Source organism: Oncorhynchus kisutch, linkage group LG29 (assembly GCF_002021735.2).
Source record: "Oncorhynchus kisutch isolate 150728-3 linkage group LG29, Okis_V2, whole genome shotgun sequence".
In the NCBI taxonomy this organism is placed as follows: Eukaryota; Metazoa; Chordata; class Actinopteri; order Salmoniformes; family Salmonidae; genus Oncorhynchus; species Oncorhynchus kisutch.
Window position 1 is genome coordinate 37,721,938 of NC_034202.2, and position 24,412 is coordinate 37,746,349.

The 24,412-nt window shown below is 41.2% G+C and overlaps 1 protein-coding gene across 1 annotated transcript in view; it reads left to right on the forward strand.

The window, feature by feature from the left end:
• Nucleotides 1–24,412, forward strand: part of LOC109873894 (relaxin receptor 2) — a 183,538-nt gene that overhangs the window by 141,219 nt on the left and 17,907 nt on the right. Inside the window, exons 16-19 of the mRNA XM_031809353.1 lie at nucleotides 16,109–16,254; nucleotides 17,218–17,313; nucleotides 21,050–21,218; nucleotides 21,806–21,892. Coding sequence (XP_031665213.1) covers nucleotides 16,109–16,254; nucleotides 17,218–17,313; nucleotides 21,050–21,218; nucleotides 21,806–21,892 — 498 coding nt within the window. The remainder of the gene's footprint in view (nucleotides 1–16,108; nucleotides 16,255–17,217; nucleotides 17,314–21,049; nucleotides 21,219–21,805; nucleotides 21,893–24,412) is intronic.

Below are 24,412 nucleotides of genomic sequence, written 5' to 3' on the forward strand. Positions count from 1 at the left end.
TTGCAGGAAGCAAATTTCTGCTTGAAAAAGCTAGCCTTGGCTTTTCTAACTGCCTGTGTATAATGGTTTCTAGCTTCCCTGAAAAGCTGCATATCACGGGGGCTGTTCGATGCTAATGCAGAACGCCATAGGATGTTTTTGTGTTGGTTAAGGGCAGTCAGGTCTGGGGAGAACCAAGGGCTATATCTGTTCCTGGTTCTAAATTTCTTGGGGCATGCTTATTTAAGATGGTTAGGCAGGCATTTTTTTTAATAACCAGGCATCCTCTACTGATGGGATCAATATCCTTCCAGGATACCCCGGCCAGGTCGATTAGAAAGGCCTGAAGTGTTTCAGGGAGCGTTTTACAGTGATGAGTGGAGGTCGTTTGACCGCTGACCCATTACGGATGCAGGCAATGAGGCAGTGATCGCTGAGATCTTGGTTGAAGACAGCAGAGGTGTATTTAGAGGGCAAGTTGGTTAGGATGATATCTAAGAGTGTGCCCATGTTTACGGCGTTGGGGTGGTACCTGGTAGGTTCATTGATAATTTGTGTGAGATTGAGGGCATCAAGTTTATATTGTAGGATGGCTGGGGTGTTAAGCATGTTCCAGTTTAGGTCGCCTAGCAGCACGAGCTCTGAAGATAGATGGGGGGCAATCAGTTCACATATGGTGTCCAGAGCACAGCTGGGGGCAGAGGGTGGTCTATAGCTGGCGGCAACGGTGAGACACTTGTTTTTAGAGAGGTGGATTTTTAAAAGTAGAAGTTCAAATTGTTTGGGTACAGACCTGGATAGTAGGACAGAACTCTGCAGGCTATCTTTGCAGTAGATTGCAACACCGCCCCCTTTGGCAGTTCTATCTTGTCTGAAAATATTGTAGTTTGGGATGAAAATATCAGAATTTTTGGTAGTCTTCCTAAGCCAGGATTCAGACACAGCTAGGACATCTGGGTTGGCAGAGTGTGCTAAAGTAGTGAATAAAACAAACTTAGGGAGGAGGCTTCTAATGTTAACATGCATGAAACCAAGGCTTTTACGGTTACAGACGTCATCAAAAGAGAGCGCCTGGGGAATAGGAGTGGAGCTAGGCACTGCAGGGCCTGAATTCACCTCTACATCACCAGAGGAAAAGAGGAGGAGTAGGATAAGGGTATGGCTAAAAGCAATGAGAATTGGTCGTCTAGAACGTCTGGAACAAAGAGTAAAAGGAGGTTTCTGGGGGCGATGAAATAGCTTCAAGGTATAATGTACAGACAAAGGTACGGTAGGATGTGAATACAGTGGAGGTAAGCCTAGGTATTGAGTGATGAGGAGAGAGATATTGTCTCTAGAAGCATCATTGAAACCAGGAGATGTCATCGCATGTGTGTGTGGTGGAACTAATAGGTTGGCTCTACTAGAGGCTCTACAGTGAAATAAGCCAATAAACACTAACCAGAACAGCAATGGACAAGGCATATTGACATTAAGGAGAGGCATGCTTAGTCGAGTGATCAAAAGGGTCCAGTGAGTAGTGAGGTTGGTTGGGGTCACGGCGATTCAGACAGCTAGCCGGGCCATCGGTAGCAAGCTAGCATAGGATGGAGGTCTGTTTTTAGCCACCTCGTGCGTTTCCGTCGGTAGGATTAGTGGAGTTCCATGTGGTAGAGGGGACCAATCCAATTCGCTTTTTTTTTTATATAGATCTATTCAGATAGCAGCCGATAAGACAGCTAGCGATTAGCGGGCCGCAGATGGACGTTCAGGTAACGTCGTGACGGAGGAGCCAGCTGGATTACTCCCTCGGGCAGATAACGTCGGTAGTCCAGTTGTGAAGGCCCAGTGGGGCTCCGCATTGGCAGTAAAACGGGTCCGGATAGGTGATTGTAGCCCAGGAGTGGCTGATGGAACTCTTCAGCTGGCTAGCTCCGGAATAATTGATGTTTGCTCCAGGATCGACGTAAGCCGATAGTCACACGGATAGCAGCTAGCTAGCTGCGAGATCCAGGTATAAATGTCCAGAGGTTGCGGTTGAAATCCGGGGACATGGAGAGAAAAATAGGTCCGGTATGTTCCGGTCCGAGCCGCGCCGTACAAAACTGGCGATAGATTTTCGAGCTAAAGGATAGCTGATGACCACAAACCGTGGTTAGCTGAATACTAACGATTAGCCAGTAAAGGAGCTAACTAGCTTCTGGCTAGCTTCTGGCTAGATTCTGGCTAGCTTCTGGTTAGCTTCTGGCTAGCTTCTGGTTAGCTTCTATGGAGGATTACAGATTTGAGGTAAATAATACATTTTTTTTTTTTTATAAATTGGTGAGGCGGGTTGCAGGAGAGTGTTTTGAAGTTGAGTTTATGGAAAAATATATATATATATATATAAAAAGGTATGCGAAGAAAGTTGTAAATATATATGTATATGGGACACGACAAGATGAGGACAAAAGACGTCTGACTGCTATGCCATCTTGGTGACAATAATGGAAATTGATGTAAAATATATCACTAGCCACTTTAAACAATGCTACTTAATATAATGTCTACATACCCTACATTATTCATCTCATATGTATACCTATATACTGTACTCTATATCATCTACTGCATCTTTATGTAATACATGTATCACTAGCCATTAAACTATGCCACTTTGTTTACATACCCTACATTACTCATCTCATATGTATATACTATACTCGATACCATCTACTGCATCGTACCTATGCCGTTCTGTACCATCACTCATTCATATATCTTTATGTACATATTCTTTATCCCTTTACACTTGTGTGTATAAGGTAGTAAGTAGTTGTGGAATTGTTAGGTTAGATTACTCGTTGGTTATTACTGCATTGTCGGAACTAGAAGCACAAGCATTTCACTACACTCGCATTAACATCTGCTAACCATGTGTACAGTGCCTTGCGAAAGTATTCGGCCCCCTTGAACTTTGCGACCTTTTGCCACATTTCAGGCTTCAAACATAAAGATATAAAACTGTATTTTGTGTGAAGAATCAACAACAAGTGGGACACAATCATGAAGTGGAACGACATTTATTGGATATTTCAAACTTTTTTAACAAATCAAAAACTGAAAAAATACAGTTTTATATCTTTATGTTTGAAGCCTGAAATGTGGCAAAAGGTCGCAAAGTTCAAGGGGGCCGAATACTTTCGCAAGGCACTGTATGTGACAAATACATTTGATTTGATTGAATCAATTTCATATGGTTTCAGAGTGTAATATTCGAATCATTTATTAAAACACAAGTAAAACATATTATGTTATCAATCCACCCTTAATGACTAAATAATACACACTGATACCTAAGATACTATATGGAAACATAAATAGTATCCCAAATGAATCCAAACTGATACATGTATGTACATTTGATATTCATCAATGACTGTTATATTATATATCCAATTGCAACGCTTCCTGTCAGGATTTTTATTGCAATCTTCATAAAAATACAGTCTTAACCCTCAAAAACAGTCTCATCCAACATGGGCTCCTCGTAGTTAAAAGAAACAGAGGTATCTTCTAGGCCTGGGGGCCTGTATTCATCATCCAACTGGTTGGAGCTCGGAATTGGTCCATATCTCACCATCTGTTGCGTCATGTATTCATCATCACACTGGCTGATTTGATTCAAAGTAAAGATACCTTACTGGAAAATGACTCAAGTAAAAGTCACCCATTAGAATACGACTTGAGTAAAAGTCTTAAAGTACCTGATATTAATTGTACTTAAGTATCAAAAACAATAGCCTTAAGGTAAATGTACTTAAGTATCAAAAGTAAATGACACGTAAGAGCCATAAATCCAAAAAGGATTTGTTTGAGCTTTTCTGAGAGGTAACAGTTGTCGTGGAAATTCATGTATACTGAGAGAGATTTGAACAATTATTCAAACAATCAATCTTTATTTATTGATTCATTATTGCAATATGAATTATATTAATAAGCTGGTCGACCGCAGACTCTGAAGTGTGTGTCTCCGAGAGCTTAACCTTACAGACAATGCAGAGTTCTTACATAGTAGATCAAAAAATGCTTAGTCATAGCTGGTTCCACCCCTCCCATGCAGATCGGGGGGCATCATAAGTCACCTCGGGTTCATCTTGTGGTTATCTGCACCTGGTGTTGTTTAATCTCCAACCGGGCTTAGATTCCCAGATGCTAGGATGATTAGGAACAATAAGGGTTTTGTTCTACTCCTCCAGGCTATCTCTATCTCGGTTATACCGACCACATCTTGTCTATGGAATGCAGTCTGAAGGTAAATCAATCAATTGTCAGCTCAAGCTCCAGAGGCCCAACTCTGTCCCACAGACACAGATGAGAGAGTACTCATCATAGCTATTCGATGCATACACAGTATTATAATATCATCTTGTAAATTTTCCATCACAGTCTTACGGATGCAAGAAGAGCTCAGATTATTTTAAAAAATTTTTATAATGTGGATTCTCAAATAGGCAACACTTCAAAATACATCTCTTACAGACAAAATAGAAGTATGCCTTAATGAAGGAATATAGCCAGTAAACGTAAGCACTTACAATCACTGTCACTTTGCTTTAGAAACAACATCCTATAATAGAACCCTATACAGAAATATTTTTTTAAAGTAGGAACATGAGGACATCGCCACTGTTGAAACTGCATTAGAAATCAGGGTGTCAGGTCATGTCTTTGTAACAAGGACACCTAGAACTTGTGAATTTTAAACATAAATTAACAAAAGTGCATAAGGCATCCGTGTCCTTGGGCTTGTTTGCGTGAAGCTGTCATTACTTGAAGAATTTACGGTTCATCTTCAGTAAAGGCTGGTTTTCAAAGTTTCTGGAATCCAGCCTTGCTCTCCTGGGGCTGAAAACAAGTCCTGCAATGCTGAACAGCCTTTCACGGGCAGCTGAGGCAGGTAAGGGTGTGAGACAGCTTACAGATGTTGATGTCTGATGGTGGCGTCATCCTTTGTCCACGTTCTTTCTTTTTCAATTTTTTTGGGGAGAAGGAATGCAGCTGCGATAAAGCTCAGGTTCGTGAAACATGTGGCTGAAGCGCTTCTTCAGTCACATGTTGTAGCATATCCACCAGAGGCTTACAGTACCTCAGGGACTCGGTCAAGTTTTGTGATCAGCAGGTTGATAGTTGGAAGTAGCCACCCCATCTGGACATTGGTTTCAGCCTGCAGGATGAGGGCCTTTGCGACTGGGCTCCATGGTGGCAGCATACTCTGTGAGGAAGGCGAGTTCAGCTGGATTGAACCTGTGAAAAAATAATAGAATAATAATAACGCTGTGTTTCCTAACCCTATATACAGGGGACCACTAACCATTTCACCTGATTCAACTACAGTAATCAATGGCTGGATGAGTAGTTGCCTAAATGGATCAATGTTAGTGTATGGCTACAACATGTGAAACAGTTATAAGTCCCCAAGCAAAGGGTCAGGAAACACTGCAACCGATTTAGACAACATTCAAGACCTTAAATGATGACAAAATAATACATCATCCTTACTAACATTGGAACCTCGAAGTCTGTGCAGAGAACTCTGACGACCGCCTCTCCTTTGTCTTTTTGTCTTACTAACATTGGAACCTCGAAGTCTGTGCAGAGAACTCTGACGACCGCCTCTCCTTTGTCTTTGACGATCCTCAGGGGTTCCACCTTGTTCCACCTTGTAGCATTCGGGCGCATCAGCTTGTACTCAAATCCATCATCTTCATTCAGGATCGTTGCCACATCAACAAACTCCACTCCTTCACTCTCCTATTGTTCCTCTTAACAAATCTTCCTGTCTTGGCTGATCTGCTGCACCACCCGCTGCTTCCACTTTCTCGTTGTTTTCATCTTCTCCAAAAAACTTGGAGAGCTTTCAAGAAGTTGGAACCTTTGTCTGTTGTTGTTCTCACAATTCAAAATCAGAATGGATGTAATTTAGGGTGCCTGTCAACACATTAATAAATCCTCTTTGGGCTGACATCCTGTTAACAACACTGTCATCTCAGATTTTCAAAATATGCTTCTCAACCATAGCAAAACAAGCATTTGTGTAACAGCTAGTGTAGCTAGCGTAGCATTTAGTGTTAGCATCAGCAGGCAACATTTTCACAAAAACCAGAAAAGCATTCAAATAAATAATTTACCTTTGAAGAACTTTGGATGTTTTCAATGAGGAGACTCTCAGTTAGATAGCAAATGCTCAGTTTTTCCTGAAAGATTATTTGTTTAGGAGAAATCGCTCCGTTTGGTGCGTCACGTTTGGCTACCAAAAAAACCTGAAAATTCAGTCATCAAAACGCCGAACTTTTTTCCAAATTAACTCCATAATATCGACTGAAACATGGTAAACGTTGTTTAGAATCAATCCTCAAGGTGTTTTTCACATATCTCTTCATGATATATCGTTCGTGAAAGCCTCCTCTCTCCTCTCAATCACTGGATGACTGCATGCAGTTTGTAGATTACGCACCAATTTAGACAAAGGACACCGGGCGGACCCCTGGTAAATGTAGTCTCTTATGGCCAATCTTCTAATGATATGCCTACAAATACGTCACAATGCTGCAGACACCTTGGAGAAACGACAGAAAGGGCAGGCTCATTCCTGGTGCATTCACAGCCATATAAGGAGACAATGGAAAACAGAGCCTCAAAAATTCTGCTCATTTCCTGTTTAAGGTTTCATCTTGGTTTCGCCTGTAGCATGAGTTCTGTGGCACTCACAGATAATATCTTTGCAGTTTTGAAAACGTCACAGTGTTTTCTTTCCAAAGCTGTCAATTATATGCATAGTCGAGCATCTTTTCGTGACAAAATATTGCGCTTAAAACGAAGTTAACGGGATGATATTACAACAGCCAGTGAAAGTGCAGGGCGCAAAATTCCTCAAACATACATGTATCTCATACCATTTTAAAGGTAATCTTGTTGTTAATCCCACCACAGTGTCCGATTTCAAATAGGGTTTACAGCAAAAGCACCACAAACGATTGTTAGGTCACCACCAAATGATAATAAACACAGCCATTTTTTCCAGCCAAAGATAGCAGTCACAAAAAGCACAAATAGAGATAAAACTAATCACCAACCTTTGATGATCTTCATCAGATGACACTCATAGGACTTCATGTTACACAATACATGTATGTTTTGTTTGATAAAGTTCATATTTATCCAAATATGAGTTTACATCGGCGCATTACATTCACTAGTTCCAAAAACATCCAGTGATTTTGCATAGCCACATCATTAAACATAAATACTCATCATAAATGTAGATGATAATACAAGTTATACACATGGAATTATAGATATACCTCTCCTTAATGCAACCGCTGTGTCTGATTTCTAAAAACTTTACGGAATAAGCAAACCATGCAATAATCTGAGACGGTGGTCCAAAAAATTGTCACAATAGCCGCCATGTTGGCGTCAACATAAACAAGAAATTACATGATAAATACTCCCTTACTTTGATGATCTTCATCAGAAAGCACTCCAGGAATCCTAGGTCCACAATTTATGTTTGTTTTGTTCGATAATGTCCGTTATTTATGGCCAAATACCTCCTTTTGTTAGCGCGTTTGGTGTACATATCTAAATGCTTATTCTGGTAAGCGTTACGTCGGACAAAAACTTCAAAAAGTTATATTACAGGTCGAAGAAACATTTCAAACTAAGCACAGAATCAATCATTAGGATGTTTTTAACATATAGCTTCAATAAAGTTCCAATCGGAGTATTCCTTTGTGTCTTCATGAGCAATGGAATGCAAGTGGATACCATGAGGAATGCGCGTGATCAGAAAATGGCTGACTGCCAGTCACATGATACATTCTGCTCTCATTCAGTCCCACAACACAGTAGAAGTCTCATTCAAATGTCTATAGACGGTTGACATCTAGTGGAAGCCCTAGGAAGTGCAAAATCATTAATATCTCAAGGGGATTTCAATGGGAACTGTGGTGAATACATACCAAGCTCAGAATTCCCACTTCCTGTTTTGATTTATTCTCAGGATTTTGCCTGCCATATGAGTTCTGTTATACTCACAGACATCATTCAAACAGGTTAACTTTAGAAACTTTAGAGTTTTCTATCCAATACTAATAATGATATGCATATATTGGCAACTGAGACTGAGGAGCGGGCCGTTTACTTTGGGCAACTTATTCATCCAAGCTACTCAATACTGCCCCCCAGCCATAAGAAGTTAAAGGTGTGCGATCCTCTCAACCGTTTACAGGCCAGGGTTGCAGAGCATCTGTTGAGACTGTCAGGGTCTATCCAGTGGGCTATGACACCAATGAAGCTCCGTCTTCTTGCCAGACCAGCAGTCGGTGGTGGTGGCAATGTAGTCAACTCCTCTCATGGTCTCAGTCACCGCCTTCTTCATTTCCTTGGAGGCTTCATTAATCCTGGAGCACAGTGGGACCTTGATAAGAGTTAGGCGGCAGATCCTGGACAAACTCTCTGAACGGTTCTTGTTCAATAGTGAATTGTTGGAGCCCTTGGACCACATACTTGACCACAGCTTTGTCAATGGATTTTTGAGACACTGTCTTCAGTAATGTGCTCTGCTTGATGGTGGAGGGAGTCTCAGGGGCACGTTTTCTCTTCAGAGTGTTTGCTGTAAGTACTCAATATTTCTTCAGAAGGTGTACATTATTTTTCTGAAATAATAAAAAACTGAAAAGTGAAAGACAGTTCCTTAGCTAGATAACTACCATCACCAAATACTTAAGGTATAGGATCCTAATTTTAAAATTCTAAACAACATTAGTTAAGTGAGAGTTTGTGACCAACATTTAATATTACAATGAGGAAAAAACGATGTTAATTGATCTAGCTAGTAGGTTACGTCAATAACTTAAGTCTACAGTAATTAGCTAGGTAAGAACAACTTTATCAACTAACACAAGGAATATATAACCAGGTGTTTAGTGAAAAGGTATTTGGCTAGACTAAAGTTAGCTGATTAAAATGTGTCCAGATTCAGAAACTACTAGTTAGCTAGCTTGTCGACAAGCTAGTTAGCCCATGTCAGTTTAGTTAGATTGCGTTATCTAACAAAGCTTCTGAATCTGGGTACATTTTAGCCAGCTAAAGTAGGTAGCTACTAGCTCGTGAACTATTTAGGTATAGGATTAGCTAGCATCAACTAATACTGCTTCCTGCATTAGCAAATGTGGGTTAGCTAATGTTAGCTAGCATGCTAATTAGAATGCTAATGTTATTCTAGCTAGCTAGCAAGCTAACAGTAGGCTTAACGTTACCTCAATGTGTTTTTTTATGTTAGACGGCGAGTTCTCGAACACTAGTATTTCCTGAACTTTCGGTAAACATAACAGACATTTAATCCGGTAGGATGAATCCTTCATTCCCGAGAAAAGAAAACATTTATTTTAGATACGGCCAAGGGTGTTCGTCCTCGTCAGGAGGTGGTTGTAGAGCGATGTCAGACATGCTTGTGCAATTCCGGACACACTTGGGCAAAGTGCTGCTGACTGGATGAATGTTTTGCAAGTGATAGGCTCCTGGTGGGGTTGGGAGGTTTACACTTTAGGACCCTTGGATTTGCCCAAACTGATGAATATTGGATCAACTCTGCATGTCGTCGACCTACTGCCTTGCAAAACAAGTTCACCCATGAGTGTGTCTACTCGCCAATGTTGCTTGATTCTTTTTCCAACATGATGTGTTGTTATCTTCCAGCTTCAGATTGATTTGATTTTGTTGCGAGTAATGAAGGTGTCAGGGGAAATGTATGGGAGGAAATGTATACTTTTTTTTCATGTAATGAAGTCAAAGTCAACAGAAATATAAATAGTAAAGTACAGATACCCAAAAAAAATACGTCAGTATTTGTACTTTGTTACTTTACACCACTGCCCATGGACCCGGAGCCCGTGGCTTACGCTCAGTGGTGGAAAAAGTACTCAATTGTCATACTTGAGTACAAGTAAAGATACCTAAATAGAAAATGACTCAAGTAAAAGTGAGTCACCCAGTAAAATACTACTTGAGTAAAGTCTAAAAGTATTTGGTTTGAAATATACAAAACTATTAAAGGTAAATGAAAGTGCCCCCCCCCCCAAAAAAAATGTAATGCATTAACCATTTCAAATGTCTTATTTTAACCAGACAGCACCATTTAAAAAAAAAATAATATTGACGGATCGCCAGGGGCACAATCTAACACTCAGACATAATTTACAAACTAAGCATTTGTGTTTAGCGAGTCCACCAGATCAGAGGCAGTAGGGATGAGCAAGGATGCTCTCTTGATAAGTGTGTGAATCGGACCATTTTTTTCTCGCAAAATGGGTGTCAGGGAAAATGTATGGAGTAAAAAGTACATTTTTATTTTTTTATTTAGTGGAGTGAAGTTGGCAAAAAATATATAAATAGTAAAGTACAATACAACTACCCCCAAAAAACGACTTAAGTAGTACTTTACATTGTTTTTACTTAAGTACTTTACACCACTGCTTTACACCCATCTGTCCACAACACCCTAGCAAAACCCAGCCTACTTGAATGTAATAGCGCTCACCTTTGTCCCTAGTGGTGGCATCTCCCGACATCCTGGGGACCTGGCTGGAAATTGAATTTGAAAGTTGATTTAGAGCAACCTGGCTGCTAATCCAACCTCTATCTTTCTCTCTGTCACCCTCTCTCAATTAAATGATATCCAAAGTGCTTTATTGGCCTGGGAAACATATACTCAGCCATGGAAATGGAAATGTTGCTCAATTGGTATCAAGGGACCTAACGTGTTCCAGGAAAACATTCCACACTAAATTCCACCACCGCCACCAGGCAGGATGGGGCCATGGACTCACGCTGCTTACACCAAATCCTGACTCTGCCATCAGCACGACACAACAGGAAATGGGATTCATCAGACTAGGCAATGTTTTTCTACTCCTCAATTGTCCAGTGTTGGGAATCGCCTGCCCACTGGTGTCACTTCTTGTTGTTTTTAGCTGATTGGAGTGGAACCCGGTGTGGTCGTCTGCTGCAATTGTCCATCCGTGACTAAGACCGACCGTTCTGCACACCATTGTTGTACTGCGCCGCTATTTGCCTGTTTGTGGCCCGCCTGTTAGCTTGCTATTCCCCTTCGACACCTCTCATCAACGAGCTGTTTTCGCCCACAGGACTGCCACTGACTGGATGCTTTTTTTTTCTTCTTCGCCATTCTCGGTAAACCCTAAATATTATGGTGCGTGAAAATCCCAGGAGACCGGCCGTTTCGGAGATACTGGAACTGACGAGCCTGGCACCGACCATCATACCATGGTCAAAGTTGCTTAGGTCAGTCGTTTTGCCCGTTCTAACATTCAATTGAACAGTAACTGAATGCCTTGATGCCCGTCTCTATGCTTTATATAGCAAGCCACAGTCACGTGACTCACTGTCTATAGGAACGAACCATTTTTTGTGAATGGGGGTGGTGTACCTAATGAACTGTGTATGTTTACATTGCCAATGCAACTGAAATAGACAATAAACAAAAGTAAAATTAACTAGATGGAATTTGTAGTGCTTGTTCCGGCAGCTGGAACACCATTATTCTTGTATGACTGAGATTCACTGTCAATGCCCAGGTCTGACAGAATCTGTGCAGACAATCTAGGTGCTGTAGGCCCTCCTTAGTTGGCGTCAGAAGCACCAGATCATCAGCGAACAGTAGACATTTGACTTCAGATTCTAGTAGGGTGAGGCTGGTTGCTGCAGACTGTTCTAGTGCCCTTGTCAACTCATTGACATTCGGAAAGCAGTCTGACCACTTCCCTTTTTCCACATTTTGTTACATTAGAGGCTTATTCTAAAATGGATTCAATTGTTTTTGTTCCTAGCCAATCTACACACAATACCCCAAAATGACAAGGCAAAAATGCGTGGCTATTTTATTAAAAATAAAAAAAACATAAATACTGTATCTACATAAATATTTAGACCCTTTGCTCTAAGACTTTAAGCTCAGGTGCATCCTGTTTCCATTGATCATCCTTGAGATGTTTCTACAACTTGATTGGGGTCCACCTTGTCGTAAATTCATTTGATTGGAGATGATTTGGAAAAGCACACACCGGTCTATGTAAGGTCCCACAGTTGACAGTGCATGTCAGAGCAAAAACCAAGCCATGAGGTCGAAGGAATTGTCCATAGAGCCCCCGAGACAAGATTGTGTTGAGGCACAGATCTGGGGAAGAGTACCAAAACATTTCTGCAGCATTGAAGGTCCCCATGAACACAGTGGCCTCATTCTTAAATGGAAGAAATTTGGACTCTTCCTGGAGCCAAACTGAGCAATCGGGGGAGAAGGGCCTTGGTCAGGGAGGTCACTCTGACAGAGCTCCAGAGCTCCTCTGTGTAGTTGGCAAACAAGCACTCCACCAATCAGGCCTTTAGAGTGGCCAGATTGAAGCCACTCCTCAGTAAAAGGCACATGACATCCTGCTTGGAGTTTGATGAACCTAATGGACTCTGACTATGAGAAACAAGATTCTCTGGTCTGATGAAACCAAGCTTGAACGCTTTGGCCTGAATCCTAAGTGTCACATCTGGAGGAAACCTGGCACCATCCCTACAGTAAAGCATGGTGGTGGCAGCATCATGCTATAGGGATGTTTTTCAGCCCCAGGGACTGGGAGAATAGTCAGGATCACAGCAAAGATGAACAGAGCAAAGTACAGAGATCCTTGATGAAAACCTGCTCCAGACTGCTCAGGACCTCAGAATGGGGCAAATGTTCACCTTCCAACAGGATAACGATCCTATGCACACAGCCAAGACAAGGAGGAGTAGCTTCGGGACAAGTCTCTGAATGTCCTTGAGTGGCCCAGCCAGAGCCCGGAATTGAACCTGATCGAACATCTCTGGAGAGAACTGAAAATAGCTGTGCAGCGACTCTCCCCATCCAACCTGACAGATCTTGAGAGGATATGCAGAGGATGAGAGAAACTCCCCAAATACAAGTGTGCCAAGCTTGTAGCGTTATTATTTATACATTTGCACTAATTTCTAAAAACCTGTTTTGGCTTTGTAATTTTGGGGGTATTGTGTGTAGATTAATGAGGGGAAAATGATTTTATACATTTTGAATATGTCTGTAACGTAACTAAATGTGGAAAAAGTCAAGTGGTCTGAATACTTTGGTTGGGGGTCATTGATGGACAGTGATATTTAAACCTTGTTTCTGTTTTTTTAAAGCATATTTAAGTCACAACTGAGACTAGACCACTCAGGAACACTCAACACCACTTGGTAAGCCATTGTGTTGTGTCTTTGCATTAAAAAAATTGTAATTGTCCCGCAGAAGAATAAAGAACAAAAGAATACAAATTAAAAACTACAGAGTTCGGTAAAAATCCAATACAACACAAAGTGAAACCATCTCTGTTTTTAAGTATTGTGGTGGCAGCATCATGTTGTGTTGGCATGTCATCGGCAGAGACTGGAGAGTTTGTCAGGATCAGAAGAAATATGAACTGATTAAAGGCCAGCTAAAAAAGTTACGAAAAACCCCACCTCAGTCTTCTGAAAACCCAACCCTTAGCTAAAGTTGTATTTTTCTATGGGACAATTACACAAATGTTAATGCAAAATATACACCAGACTGGCTTTCCAAGAGTTGTTGAGTGTTCCTGAGGGGTCTAGCGTCAGTCCTGACTTAAATCTGCTTGAAAATCAGAGACAATGTTTGAATATTGCTGTCCATCAACAATTGTTTAGACGAACATTGTTTAGACGAAAACAATGAATATAGGTTGCCCTGAGAGTAGTGCAAAGTTGGTAAAATATTATTCCAAACGTTTGCTGTAATGGCTGCCAAAGGTGCTTTCATCAAGTATTCATGTGAAAAAGAGGTGTGATGACATCCGTAATCAAGACATCTTTGGGTTCTTTTTGTTGTTGTTTTTCCTTAATTTGGAAAATGTATAATCTATAACTTTCTTTCACTTTGAAAATGTGGAGAAGGTTGTGTAGATCTGTAGGTAAAATTACATTTTAAGGCAGCAAAATGTGAAAAATGTTCAAGGGGGTGTAGAATTTCTGTAGGCACAGTATGTTGAAGACGGTGGGGCTCAAGCTGCATCCCTGTCTCAACCCATTACCCTGAGGAAAGAAATCTGTGTGTTTTACCAGCACACTTGTTGTTTGTGTACATGGATTTTATAATGTTGTATGTTTTACCCCAACATCGCTTTCCATCAATTTATATAGTAGACCTTCATGCCATATTGAGTTCTGCAAAGCAGGAGAAGACTTTACTTTTGTTTTGGTTTGTTTGTTTGTCAATTAGGGTGCGCAAGGTAAATATGTGGTCTTTTGTACGGTAAGTCGGTTAAAACCCAATTTGACATTAGCCTAGGACGTTGTTTTCACAGTGGGTTTTGGTCTTTAATAGCTGATTCTAAGATTTTGTATTTGATCATGTAAATGTTTTTGTTGTTTGTTCTTTGTTATAGATCCAAACAGATTGGAGAAGTGGTTTACCCAGACATCTCTGTTTTGGATAGATAACTCTTCGTGTTGTTGTTTGTTCTTTGTTATAGATCCAAACAGATTGGAGAAGTGGTTTACCCAGACATCTCTGTTTTGGATAGATATTTATTGGTATGTTTGTTTGTTTAATGTGTTCCAATGTTCCCAGAAGTCGTTAGATTCTATCGATTCTTCATTTACGTTGAGCGGATCTCTGACGCGCTGTTCCTTCTTTTTCCGTAGTGTATTTCTGTATTGTTTTAGTAATTCACCATAGTGAAGCTGTAGACTCAGGTTTACTGGGTTTCTGTTTTTGGTTGGACAGGTTGCTCAATTTCTTTCTTAGGGTTTTGCATTCCTCCTCAAACCATTTGCCAATGTTGTAATACATATTTTAGGTTGTCTGCTTGAAATTTATTGATTTGTTAAGAAAGCTGAGAGGTCAAATAAAACGTTTAGGCTTTCTACATGCAAGTTTACACCTTCTCTATTGCAGTGAAACCATTATGTCCAGGAAATTGTCTAGAAGGATTGGATTTATTGTTGCCCGATAGTTTCTTATTATTATTCAGTTCCTTTGGCTTTGATGCCTCATGATTGAGTATTGCTTTGTTCAAGTAGACTGATTTTACTGTAATCTGATAGGGGTGTCAGTGGGCTGACTGTGAGCGCTCTGAGAGACTCCGGGTTGAGGTCAGTGATAAAGCAGTCTACAGTACTACTGCCAAGGGACAATCTGTAGGTGTACCTACCGTAGGGGCCCCCTTAAAAGCCTACCATTGACTATGTTCTGACCCTGCATGTGACATAGCTGCAAGAGTTGTGACCCATTTTCTTGTTGGTTGTTTTGTGGTAATTGTGTCCAGGGTGGTATATTTGGGAGGGAATGCTGTCACCTCCAGGTAGGTGCTTGTCCCTCTGTGTGCTGAGGGTGTCAGGTTCTTGTCCAGTTCTGACATTTAGGTTGCCATTTTTCGGTTCTAATTCTCAGAGAAAAAAAAGCTTAACATAGTTTATTCTGTCAAGTTTAACCCAGAATCCAACACCATATACTAGTACATGTCCCCGGGCATGGACATGATCACCCTTTAGGATAGAGAAGATGTCTTCATTAAAGTATGGGGATTCTAGTGGGGTAGGTAGCAAAAAGGAGGACATTTTTCTCTGTTAAGAATATTTCCTTTTTGATTTCTTATTCACTTTCTCACCGTCTCTCTCGCAACACAAGACAAAGTACCCAGATACAATCTTGAACTCTTTGAACCAATGGCAAATATATACAGTCAGTGAGAATGTATTAGAGTTCTTTCTCTCTCTCTCTCTCTCGCTCTCCCCAGGTGCAGACTGTCTGATATATACAGTCAGTGAGAATGTATTAGAGTTTTCTCTCTCTCTCGCTCTCCCCAGGTGCAGACTGTCTGATATATACAGTCAGTGAGAATGTATTAGAGTTCTCTCTCTCTCTCTCTCTCTCTCTCTCTCGCTCTCCCCAGGTGCAGACTGTCTGATATATACAGTCAGTGAGAATGTATTAGAGTTCTCTCTCTCTCTCGCTCTCCCCAGGTGCAGACTGTCTGATATATACAGTCAGTGAGAATGTATTAGAGTTCTCTCTCTCTCTCCCCAGGTGCAGACTGTCTGATGGGTGTGTACCTGTTCTTTGTCGGTGTGTTTGACGTGAAGTTCCGAGGGGAGTACAATCGGAACGCTCTCCTGTGGATGGAGAGTGTGGAATGTCGAACCATCGGATTCCTGGCTATGCTCTCCTCAGAGGTGAATTAACACGTGCGTACACACAGACACGGCTGTGGATGGAGAGAAAGTCCTCAGAGGTACAATGAGAATAATGAGTATAGTTATTGGTGTCAGATTACAGACATAAATTAAGAATCCCGGGGTGAATTTTTTATATATTTCTCTACTCTCATTCTGATTCTTCCAGAACGTCATGTCCTGTCTGCAGGCTAACTCACAATGTCCTGAATATATTTTCTCTCCCAATAAATTTCTGTCTGAGGAAGTGTTCCAAAGGGTAACCTACCCTCAATGTAGTACACTACTTTAGGGTGCAATGTGGTGTGCCAGTTGGGACGCACAAAACTGGCAGCCCAAGCTGTTTCCCCTGAAGAAGTCTGGAGGATCACGATGTTCTAGTAGTCCCAGTCTGTTTGTGCCATCATGCCAAATCATTGTCACTCATTAGGTCCCGGTCTGTTTGGCAGGGCAATTCCATAGTCGGCAAGAAAGTAGAAACAGAGTGCCAGTCCACTGTTCTACTACAGAGTCCACTGTTCTACTACAGAGTCCACTGTTCTACTACAGAGTCCACTGTTCTACTACAGGAATCAGTTGTCTTGACCTCTTGTAATGCTGTATCTGCAGGTATCATTTCTGTTTCTGATCTATCTGACAAGGAAGAGCGAGAGACACTGAGAGAGAGTGTGTGTTTGTAACTGTAATACTGCATGTTACAGATATCAGTTTTGTTGTTGACCTACCTGACTGTCGAGAGACAGAGACAAAGACAGACAAAGTGTATGTTTGTAACTGTAATGTTGTCTTCCAGGTATCAGTTCTGCTGTTGACCTACCTGACTGTTGAGAGACAGAGACAGAGTGTACGTTTGTAACTGTGATGCTGTCTTCCAGGTATCAGTTCTGCTGCTGACCTACCTGACTGTTGGGAGACAGAGACAGAGACAGAGTGTATGTTTGTAACTGTGATGCTGTCTTCCAGGTATCAGTTCTGCTGCTGACCTACCTGACTATGGAGAAGTTCCTGGTCATAGTGTTTCCCTTCAGCCACCTGAGACCTGGTAAACTACAGACTGTGGTGAGTCACACTATGCCTGCTTATGACATTACTTGTGCCCTCCTTCAACAGGACAAACTACTTCATCTGCTATATCAGGTTATACTGTATATCTGATTACCAGGTAAACTACAGACTGAGTCTGTCAGCTGGGGACTTTATACACAAGCACTGCTGCACCATCTGTGGCCATTATGTTGATCTATCTGTGACTCGTTTCAGGAAACTAGGCATATGTCGAGCATCACTACTTCACAAGACATGCATTTCAACGTAAACATAATTTTTTTAAATCAAATTGCGTTTTTTGGCAGAAATGCTTTCTGGAACATATACCTTGATAAGAAACATGTACCTTAAACCTCTCTTGGATATGTGGGATGCTAGCGTCCCACCTGGCCAAAAGCCAGTGAAAATGCAGAGCGCCAAATTCAAATAAATTACTATGAAAATCAAACTTTCATTAACTCACACGTGCAAGATAGCAAATTAAAGCTACACTTGTTTTGAATCCAGCCAACATGTCATATTTCAAAAAAGCTTTTCGGTGAAAGCAAACGATGCTATTATCTGAGGATAGCACCATAGCAAACAAAGAGAGAGAAGAATATTTCAACCCTGCAGGCGCGACACAAAACGCAGAAATAAAAATATCATTCATGCCTTACCTTTGACGAGCTTCTTTTGTTGGCACTCCAATATGTCGCATAAACATCACCAATGGTCCCTTTGTTCGATTAATTCCGTCGATATATATCCAAAATGTCCATTTATTTGGCGCGTTTGATCCAGAAAAACACTGGTTCCAACCTGCGCAACGTGACTACAAAATATCTCAAAAGTTACCTGTAAACTTTGCCAAAACATTTCAAACTACTTTTGTAATACAACTTTAGGTATTTTTTTACGTAAATAATCAATCAAATTGAAGACAGGATGATCTGTGTTCAATACAGGAGGAAAACTAACTGTAGCTAGCTTTCTGGTCACGCGCATCTATCTAACAGTACACTTCAAGTGACCCTCGTTCAAGATAGCTGTACTCCTTCATTACACAAAGGAATAACCTCAGCCAATTTCTAATGACTGTTGACATCCAGTGGAATCGATAGGAACTGCAAGAAGGTCCATTAGAAATCTGGATTCCCAAAGATATCCCATTGAAAAGAGAATGACCTCAAACAAAAAAATCTGAATGGTTTGTCCTCTGGGTTTCGCCTGCTACATAAGTTCTGTTGTACTCACAGACATGATTCAAACCGTTTTAGAAACTTCAGTGTTTTCTATCCAAATCTACTAATAATATGTATATCTTATCTTCTGGGGATGAGTAGCAGGCAGTTGAATCTGGGCATGCATTTCATCCGGACGTGAAAATACTGCCCCCTGTCACCAAGAAGTTAATAAGAAACATGTATGCCATCTCAAAATATGAATACCATTGTTAAATTATGAGCCTAGTTGGTTTAGCCATGGAAGAAGACAGAAACCTTCCCGCTAGCCATGATTGGCTGAGATAATGAATGGGCTGGACATGCCGAGAGATTAGTTTGGATTGGTATACCATGTAGGTCGCTTCTGTCTATTACATGAGCTGCTCAGTATGTGATGGTAATCCTTTCTAACACTTTTTTTTGAAGATATCACAAAGAACTGAAAAAGTGTTGCTAATGCTTTCTACTTAATGGAGTTTTGAAATCAGTGGAATGTCCGGTGGAAGCAGAGTATGATAGCTAAGGAGAGTAATTTTGCCGTTTGATTGCAAATATTCAGAGGGAGTCGAAGAGAGAACACACAGAAGGCTGTTGTATAAAATACCTGTCTCTGGATTACATCTTCAAACTAAGGGAAACCATGGTGACAGAGAGGGAGAAGCGTTCATACATGTATAAGGGTAAGAGAGTCTAGCTAGCTACATTTTCAGATATTATAAGTTTCTAATTTTGACGGAAAGTCATTTTCATTGCAAGTTAATGCATACTGTTAGCTAGATAGCTGGCTCGCTTGCTAACGTTACGTGTATTATCTGTGTAGGAATATTATTTGTATCTCAGAGCCATTTGCAATGCTAGTTTATGGCCTAATGTTAGCTAGCTAGCGAGTAGCTAAAGCTGCAGGTAGCTAAAGCTAGTTGGTTAGCTTTAGCTACCTGCAGGGTAGGAACATGAGTTGGGATTATGGTTAATTGTTTAGCTAGCTAGCTACATATCTAAACAAAAGACTCCATTATGCAAGTAACCATTTCACTGTACCGTTTACACCTTCTGTATCCTGCAACAAATTAACTTTCATTTTATTTGATATAGTGTGTGTGTTTACCAGAGACCGTAATGTGAAGAACAATATGACCTGCTCCAAAGTCAAAATAGGATATGAGACAGTGTCCAAGTGTTAATATTCTCCAGTGGAATGTCCTGCTTTTATTTTGTCACACTCACATCCTATTTTCCTATTTTTTGTTGTGAGTTTATTTTCCTGTAATAATGAATCAACTTTGCTAAAGTTAAGATGCTGTCAGCTATATGATACAGTCATTATTTGAATTGGCTAGCCAGCTAACTTAACGATCGCTAACTAGCCAGCTAACAAGCTAGAAACTAACCAATCCATTGTTTAGAAAGTTGCTTTTAGTTGCCTGTTTTACTAGATTGACATATACTAAATTCATTTTGAAATAAATGTACTTATTGGTGTTAAAATACACCAGTTATGATGTTTTGGACCACCAGGCTGCTGATGTCATGCAGCCTGTCGTTTTTGTGTTTATGCTTTTTCATAACGTCAATGGCAAGTTTGATGTCAGACGTCAATAGAATGTTTATGATGTCACTACGACAACTGCCTACAGACATGTCGATAGACGTAGTATAAACCTTTAGTCATGAAATCTTTGGTTGTTCAGCACACTACTGTACTCACTCTGTTTAGCACATGGCCTCACATGTGAATCCTTAAAGAGATGGGTGGGGATAAGGCTTAAGAGGGTGTGAACGATGCTGAATGGGTGTAGACAAAGAAGAGCTCTCCAGTAGGTAGTAAAACATTCAAAGGCCATTTTCTCAAAAGTGAGGTTACAGTGTACACAAGCCATCTAGAGGTTCCTAGCATAAATAAAATGGACAGAGCTTGGGTGGGGGCTTAAGCTTAAGAGGGTGTAAATTATGCTGAATGGGTGTAGACAAAGAAGAGCTCTCCAGTATCACACTCAAGGGCCATTTTCTCAAAAGTGAGGTTACAAAGTTATCAAATTTGCAAAGCAGAATTTCGTTCCCATTGTCCCTCAACTGTAATGTGTGATATGGCATTTTCTAGCTCTGAGTCTCTACTTTTATCCAATGTAAAAAATTAAATAAAACATCTATTTAACTCGGCAAGTAGGTTCAGAAGAATTTCTTATTTACAAAGACAACCCAATGGGAACAGTGGGTTAACTGCTTTGTTCAGAACAACAGATTTTTACCTTGTCAGTTTGGGGATTTGATCCAGCAACCTTTCAGTTCCTGGCCCAGCGCTCTAAGCACTAGACTACCTGCCACCCCTGTTTTGAGCCAGTCGGTCACATTTTATCCCTTCAATTCAAACTCTGGACCTCAAATGCTTATTTTCATTCTTTCCCTTTAATCAGGCACTGATTTAGACCTGGGACACTTTATCAGGTAGAACAGAAAACCAGCAGTAGTCTGGACCTCTAGGGTAAGATGTGAATACTGTGCTAAGGGGCCGATAGACAGTATGTTGTACCATCTCTACCCACCAGGTGGTGCTAGTGTCTATCTGGGTGCTGGGGTTCATCATCGCTGTGGTTCCCTTGCTGAACGACGATCTGTTTGGGAACTACTATGGTCGTAATGGGGTCTGCTTCCCCCTACACTCTGACAGACAGGAGAAACCCACTGCTAAAGGATACTCTATCGGAATATTCCTTGGTACGGTGTGTGTGTGTGTGTGTGTGTGTGTGTGCCAGCCAGCCAGCCAGCCAGCCTGCATGGATTTCTCTCATGCACATGTGTCTCTCTCTCTCTCTCTGTCTCCCTCTCCCTCTCCCTCTCCCTCTCCCTCTCTCTCTCTCCCTTGCTCTCTCTCTCTCCCTCTCTCTCTCTCTCTCTCTCTCTCTCTCTCTCCTTCTCCCTTGCTCTCTCTCTCTCCTTCTCCCTTGCTCTCTCTCTCCTTCTCCCTTGCTCTCTCTCTCTCTCTCCTTCACCCTTGCTCTCTCTCTCTCTCTCTCCTTCTCCCTTGCTCTCTCTCTCTCTCCTTCTCCCTTGCTCTCTCTCTCTCCTTCTCCCTTGCTGTCTCTCTCTCTCTCTCCTTCTCCCTTGCTCTCTCTAAATTGTGCAATTAAAGGGTTTGTATAAAAATATCTAAAATCTCTCTCTATGGGTCTGAACCTGTCAGCATTCCTGTTAACAGTGTTCTCCTATAAAGAGTGTGTGTGTGGGTATGTGTTAATTATGTACTGTGTCTCCCCCTGTGTGTGCGTGTGTTTATTCTGCACTGTGTGTGTGTGTGTCCATAGGTCTGAACCTGGTAGCCTTCCTGGTGATCGTGTTCTCCTACTCCTCCATGTTCTACTCTATCTATAAGACTGGAATCAATGCTACAGGTACAGTGCTTTCAGAAAGTATTCATAACTCTGGACTTGTTCTACATGTTGTGTTACAGCCTGAATTCAAAATGGACTAAATATATGTTTTTCTCACCCATCTACACACATGATCCCATAATGACATCACAATACCCCATAATGACATCACAATACCACATAATGACATCACAATACCCCATAATGACATCACAATACCCCATAATGACATCGCAATACCCCATAATGACATCACAATACCCCATAATGACATCACAATACCCCATAATGACATCACAATACCCCATAATGACATCACAATACCCCATAATGACATCACAATACCCCATAATGACATCACAATACCCCATAATGACAAAGTGAAAATGTGTTTTTAGACATTTTTGCACATTTATTAAAAATGAAATACAGAAATATCTCATGTACATAAGTATTCACACTCCTGAGAGTGTTAGAATCACCTTTGACAGTGATTACAGCTGTGAGTCTTTCTGGGTCTCTAAGAGTGTTGCACACCTGGATTGTACAATATTTGCACTTTATTATACAAAAAAATATTCAAGCTCAATCAAGTTGGTTGTTGACCATTGCTAGACAGCCATTTCCAAGTCTTGCCATAGATTTTCAAGCCGATTGAAGTAAAAACTGTAACTAGGCAACTCAGGAACATTCTTTTTTTGTACGCTTTAAAATGTTTAAAATACAAAAAGAAAACGCGTACAAACATCAATGACATCACCCTGCCTTGACCCATCAGCTCACACCCCCTTCTCCAGCGCCCGCATCACACTCCACCTCACACTCCGCCACATGACCTCAAACTGCATCATTTTGTTTCTCTCCCTTGCCTTCGGATTTTCAACATTTAGAGGACTCAATGTGTACACTTAGTGGGGAACGACTCATAGTAATGGCCGGAACGGAACATATGGAATGGCAACAAACACCCAGAAACTGTGTGTTTGATCTATTTGATTCCATTCCACTGATTCCGTTCCAGTCATTACTAAATGCCGAATCTCCCCAATTAAGGTGCCACCAACCTCTGTTTACGCCAAATCCTGACTCTGTCATCAGTATGACGCAACAGAAACCAGGATTCGTCGGACCAGGTGATGTTTTTCTACTGGAGCCCGGCATGAGCCCGGCATGGTCGTCTGCTGCAATAGCCCATAAGCGACAAGGACCAACGAGTGGAGCGTACCAAGATTCTGCACCACTTTTGTACTGCTCCGTTATCTGCCTGTTTGTGTCCTGCCTGTTCTTACCGATTCTTGCCATTCTCCTTCCACCTCTCATCAACTAGCAGTTTTCGTCCCCAGGACTGCCGCTGACTGGATGTTTTTTTGTTTGTAGCACCATTCTCGATAAACCCTTGACACTGTCGTGCGTGAAAATCCCAGGAGGATGGCCGTTTCTGAGATACTGGAACCTGGCACAGAAGATCATACCAAAGTCACTTAGGTCACTCGTTTTGCCCATTCTGACGTTCAATAAAACAGTAGCTGAATGCCTCAATGCCTGTGTGCCTGCTTTATCTAGCAAGCCACGGCCACGTGTCTCAATGTGTGTAGGAACAAACCTTGTGTTTTAGGATATTGTCCTGTTGGAAAGCAGACTGAACCAGGTTTTCCTGTAGGATTTTGCCTGTCCTTAGCTCTATTCCATTGATTTTAATCCTAAAAAACTCCAAAGTCCTTGCCAATGACAAGCATACCCATAACATGATGCAGACACCACCATGCTTGAAAATACTGTATGAAGAGTGGTACTCAGTGATGTGTTGTGTTGGATTTGCCCCAAACATAATGCTTTGTATTCTGGACATAAAGTACATTTCCTAGCCAATGTTTTTAGCAGTCTGACTTTTGTGCATATTACAAACAGGGTGCATGTTTAGGATTTTTTTAAAATTCTGTACAAGCTTCTTCCTTAAATTCTGTACAACTTTTTACTCCTGAACTTAGGCTTGCCATAACAAAGAGGTTGAATACTTATTGACTCAATACATTTCAGCTCTTAATTTTTATGGAATTTGTAAACATTTCTAAAACATAATTCCACTTTGACATTATGGGGCATTGTGTTTAGGCAAGTGACACAAAATCTTAATTGTATCTATTTTAAATTCAAGCTGAACACAACAAAATGTGGAATAGGTCAAGGGGTGTGAATACTTTCAGGCCCTGTAAAGGAAGACCACAACTGAACTCTGAACCCTCTTGTAAAAAGTAAACAATCTCTTACTTTAATATTATTTGTAGTTGAAGCTTTGTTGAAAAGCAGGCTACACAGAGACCTGACTGTAGCTAACAGGCTGTTCTGCTACAGACTTGAGGACCAGGCTACACAGAGACCTGACTGTAGCTAACAGGCTGTTCTGCTACAGACCTGAGGACCAGGCTACACAGAGACCTGACTGTAGCTAACAGGCTGTTCTGCTACAGACCTGAGGACCAGGCTACACAGAGACCTGACTGTAGCTAACAGGCTGTTCTGCTACAGACCTGAGGACCAGGC